General features: G+C 38.9%; 1 protein-coding gene across 1 annotated transcript; it reads left to right on the forward strand.

The window, feature by feature from the left end:
- The first annotated feature begins 466 nt into the window (after nucleotides 1-466).
- On the forward strand, nucleotides 467-2,489 carry LOC122290383 (U-box domain-containing protein 38-like). The gene has a single exon (XM_043098030.1). It carries the CDS (start codon nucleotides 746-748, stop codon nucleotides 2,351-2,353), a length of 1,608 nt encoding a protein of 535 aa, XP_042953964.1. The 5' UTR covers nucleotides 467-745; the 3' UTR covers nucleotides 2,354-2,489.
- The last annotated feature ends 2,122 nt before the right edge of the window (nucleotides 2,490-4,611 follow it).

Genomic DNA, 4,611 nt, shown 5'->3' on the forward strand with positions numbered 1-4,611 from the left:
TATCATTCACGTCATTTAAATAATAAGATTTAATTTATAAGATTTAAATATTAAAATTTATCTTTTAAATCAAATTATATCATGTAAATATATTACTAAGTGTGCTTTACACAATGGCTTAATAATAAAATTAAAAAAAAATTAAAGGAAAAAGCATGAGTAACTTGACAATCCTAAAAATAAAGATGTTTCACATTTTTATAATTTGTAAGGAACTATATGTCATCGATTGATGTCAACGTAAGAATATAATTTTTTATAATATATATTTATATTGATGCACTGTACTGACTGTACTATTGCTCAAATTAGAGTATATTTTTTCATTAAAAAAAATTAATAAATGGGTAGAAGATTCGGAGTCCAGTAGCGTTATTGACTGGTCAAACTGCAAAATGAAAAGTCAAACCTATCAAACCGTGAAGGTGTAATAATCTCCGAAGAACAAAGATTAACAACTTGTCAAGTAGCCCAACCCACCTGTGTCTCAACTCAAGACTCGGTCCATCTATCTGTCCTCAACTCAAAACCTTCAAAGTCCATCGTTACATCGTATACCAACATCAACATGCTCCCTCCTCCTCTCAGACTCAACCACACGGTCTCTTCCCAGAATTCCCCCTTCCCTTCTCTCCATCTCCATACCCATCATATTTATTAATATTCAAAAGGCCTAAAAGTCAAGAAAAACGAACAACTTCGAGAATTTCAGAGAGACAGAGAGCTAGAGAGAGAGACCTGATCGATGGGTGGCAATGGTAAACACAAGTGGAAGATCTCGTTTCACCGCCCAAGCTCCAACTCCAACATGGATCCCAAACAGCCCAGCAAGGATTTCATCTGCCCCGTTTCCGGGTCCCTCATGTTCGACCCCGTCGTCGTCTCTTCCGGTCAAACCTTCGAGCGCGTTTCCGTACAAGTCTGCCGGGAAATTGGGTACTCACCGATGCTCGAAGACGGGTCTCGACCTGATTTCACTACAGTGATCCAGAATTTGGCCATCAGATCCACCATCCTCAACTGGTGCAAGAGTTCCGGTACGGAGCTTCCTCGCCCGCCGGATTATCGCTCCGTGGAGCGGATTGTACGCACTGCAATGGCTGAGGATGGGCATTCGGGTTCCGAGTTTGGGGTTTCGGAGAGGGAGTTGCTCAAGGGCGTGGCGGATAAACCACCGGTTATTTTCTCTCACGCGGCGACCGAGTTGGGTCACCGAGTCAACCACTTCTACTCGGCATCGTCGGAAGAGTCGGTCACCATGACGGCAAGTCTAGCCACTCCTTTGCATCTCACAACTCGGCCTGCCTGCTTCTCGTCCCCTTGTTCTTCCTCCGAAATCGTGGAAAACGAAAGCCAAACTCTAAACCCTGATTCTTCGACACCCGAAGAGGAACAATACCTCGCGAAGCTGAAGAGTCCCGAGGTGTTCGAGCAAGAAGAAGCTGTGGTTTCACTAAGAAAGCTCACAAGGATCAGAGAGGATCTCAGGGTTTCTCTCTGTAATACTCGGATTCTCTCCGCCATCCAACCGTTGATCTCATCCAAATACGCCACCGTACAGACCAACGCCATCGCTTTGTTGGTGAATCTATCTCTCGAGAAGCGAAACAAGGTCCAGATCGTGAGGTCAGGATTCGTCCCACACCTAATCGATGTATTGAGAGGCGGAGTCAGTGAATCCCAGGAGCACGCGGCCGGTGCACTCTTCAGCTTAGCGTTGGAGGAAGAGAACCAGATGGCAATCGGAGTGATGGGAGCTCTGGAGCCGTTAATGTACGCGCTGAGGTCCGAGAATGAGCGGACTCGGCAAGACTCGGCGCTGGCACTGTACCATACGACCCTGATACAGAGCAACCGGGTGAAGCTGGTGAAGCTCGGAGCCGTGCCGACGCTGCTGGCAATGACAAGGGCGGGGAACTCAGCAAGCAGGTTGCTGTTGATCTTATGCAATCTGGCGTTATGCACGGAGGGGAAGTCAGCGATGCTGGATGGGAACGCGGTGGAATGCTTGGTGGGGCTGTTGAGAAAGGGAGAAGTGGAGTCGGAGGCGACTCGGGAGAACTGCGTGGCGGCATTGTGGGCGCTGAGTCAAGGGAGCATGAGGTTCAAAGGGCTGGCGAAGGAGGCGGGAGCAGGGGAAGCGTTGAGGGAGATAGTGGAGAGCGGGAGCGAGAGGGCGAGAGAGAAAGCCAAGAGGATATTGCAGATGTTGAGAGGGAGAGAGGATGCGGCGGCGGCGGAAGACTTCGACCGAATCGGGGACTCCGGAGTCGGAGTTAGTCGGAGCCGCCACCGAGTAGCCGGTGACAGGAACTTGTACGGTCCTAAGTTTCCTAACTCCACAACCTTTTGATGGGGTATTTTTGCCCTTTCCTATATACACGTTGTAAAATTATCTGTTCAGTAATTCTTTTTTCATTTATAAAAGTAGCTCATTGGTGTAATTATTTATTGGTCGGAAAGAAAATACCCTTATAATTTATTTGACATATCTTCTCTCTTTTTTTGTGAAAAAATATAAACTCGATCCACTCGTCGACTCGTTTGGATAAATAGTTTATAAATAGTAATAAAATTATTAAATTTAGATGAATTAAAATAAGATAAGTCAACTTTTAACAATTTATATATTTTGATTTAGAAATGAAATGAGATAATACTTCTATTATTAAAATTTATAAATATTTACCAAGTACATTTTGAATTTCTCAATGGTCTTCGAATCTTGGTATTTTATAAACTTTATTGGTCATACGAGCTGAATAGGTTTGGAATAAGCTAACGTTGAGAATTTTAACATCCAAAACTCTAAATCATAATGGTAATATTGTATATGCGCGAGGCTTAGACATGTATGTAATTTTTCTACTAGAAACGGATGATAAATTTTTGTTGCTGTAATGTGAAGATTAGACTTCCAATTAGAATGATATATATTATAATTGGAAGTCTAATATGATGAACTTACTGGTGAAAAATTATCTCAATTAGAATATCTGCATCCTCTTTCCTATAAATTTTCTTAAATCTTTACTCAAAAACATAATTCCTAAAATTTTATTATTAATTTTACTCATATTTCAAAACCTCCTACATCTTATTTCCTATCTTTTCTCTAAGATATTAAAATAATTTTCTCTATTCTTTCTTTGTTATTCTTTTATCTCACTTCTATTTACAATCTTAACTACTCATTCTTTTATCTTTTACCTTTGTTTTGAACTTGAACTATCACCTTCTAACTAATATTTTAAACACAAAGTCGATTTTTTTATAGGTAATAATAATTTTCAAATTATTATAGCTTTAAAAATAAGATATTTTTTTATAAAAATTTGTCATTTCCAACGTTATTTTATTTGTAACTGATAAATAAAAATGAAAACTATGGCTTACAACCAAAAGAATGTTTACATCCATAATACTGTCTCATTTCTATTTACAAGTAATGAGACTGCCTATACACCTGCCCCGAAAGTTCAATGCATGTGCCCATAATATTGCTCAAATTTTTCCAAATTAAATTTCAAAAACAAACCACAACTGAGAAATTGCTTTAATGAAATTGGTTTTATCCAATTTTCTCTTGTGCCTCTCTAAAACAATTTCTAGTCAATGTTGAGTGGTTTGGATATCCAATAATGCTTGTAGCTTTGGAAATTCGATTTTTAATCAGTTAATTGTCTTTTGATTATGTGCTGGAAATTCCGGGTTATACCAACAAAAAAAAAAACCCCATGGATGTAAACCTGCAAAATTGACCAGTACATATTAGCAATAAAGACTATCAACACATATTAGCAAACAATACCACCAACAAATGATGTACCTCATAGTTTTGGCAACCGAAAAATCAGAACCTATCATTATCCTCAATATGGACAGTTGTTCAACATCCTTTAATACCATAATAATATATTGGGTACTCATTTTGACGAGAGTTTCCTAGGCATGACATATGGTTAGTGCTACTATGTGACTCAGGCATATTGGGTACTGTTGTCTTTTCTTTTACTTCAATTTTGTACACAAAAAGTGAACGTGATTCTTATCTTTAATACAAAGTATATGCCAAAGACTTTTACTACAATTCTAATCCCTTAATGATGAGCCACCCATTTTCTCATTTATGTTATGGATACACATTAATTTGCACGCCTAATTATATTTCTGACTCTTGAACAAGTATGCCCATAGTCTTGTGACTTCATCATGTTATATTGAATGTAGACAATGAACAATGGATTCAAACATGTTAAAAGCTCAAAAGCAATGTGGACAAGATATTGTAAATCGGACAAGATATTGTAAATCAACTAAGGAAATGAATAGTGACATATAGGAAGTGGTAATTTCCTCAATGGTTGCAACAATTGATTGTCAGTATTCATTAGCCACCTAAGTCACCCTTTCATTTAGTATGCGCCAATTTTCCTTTGTCCCTACTCAATTTGCTATCATCACAATCAAAGGCTATACAGTTTAACCACCAACAAACAAATTCAAACATGCCTATATACTCAACTCACAGTTCAACTAGCGGATTTATGGAAAAGAATAAGAGCACCATCATCAGCTTCCTTAAATAGCAGCATTATTTATGGAAAAAGG

This window comes from Carya illinoinensis, chromosome 12, assembly GCF_018687715.1.
Source record: "Carya illinoinensis cultivar Pawnee chromosome 12, C.illinoinensisPawnee_v1, whole genome shotgun sequence".
NCBI classification, from domain to species: Eukaryota; Viridiplantae; Streptophyta; class Magnoliopsida; order Fagales; family Juglandaceae; genus Carya; species Carya illinoinensis.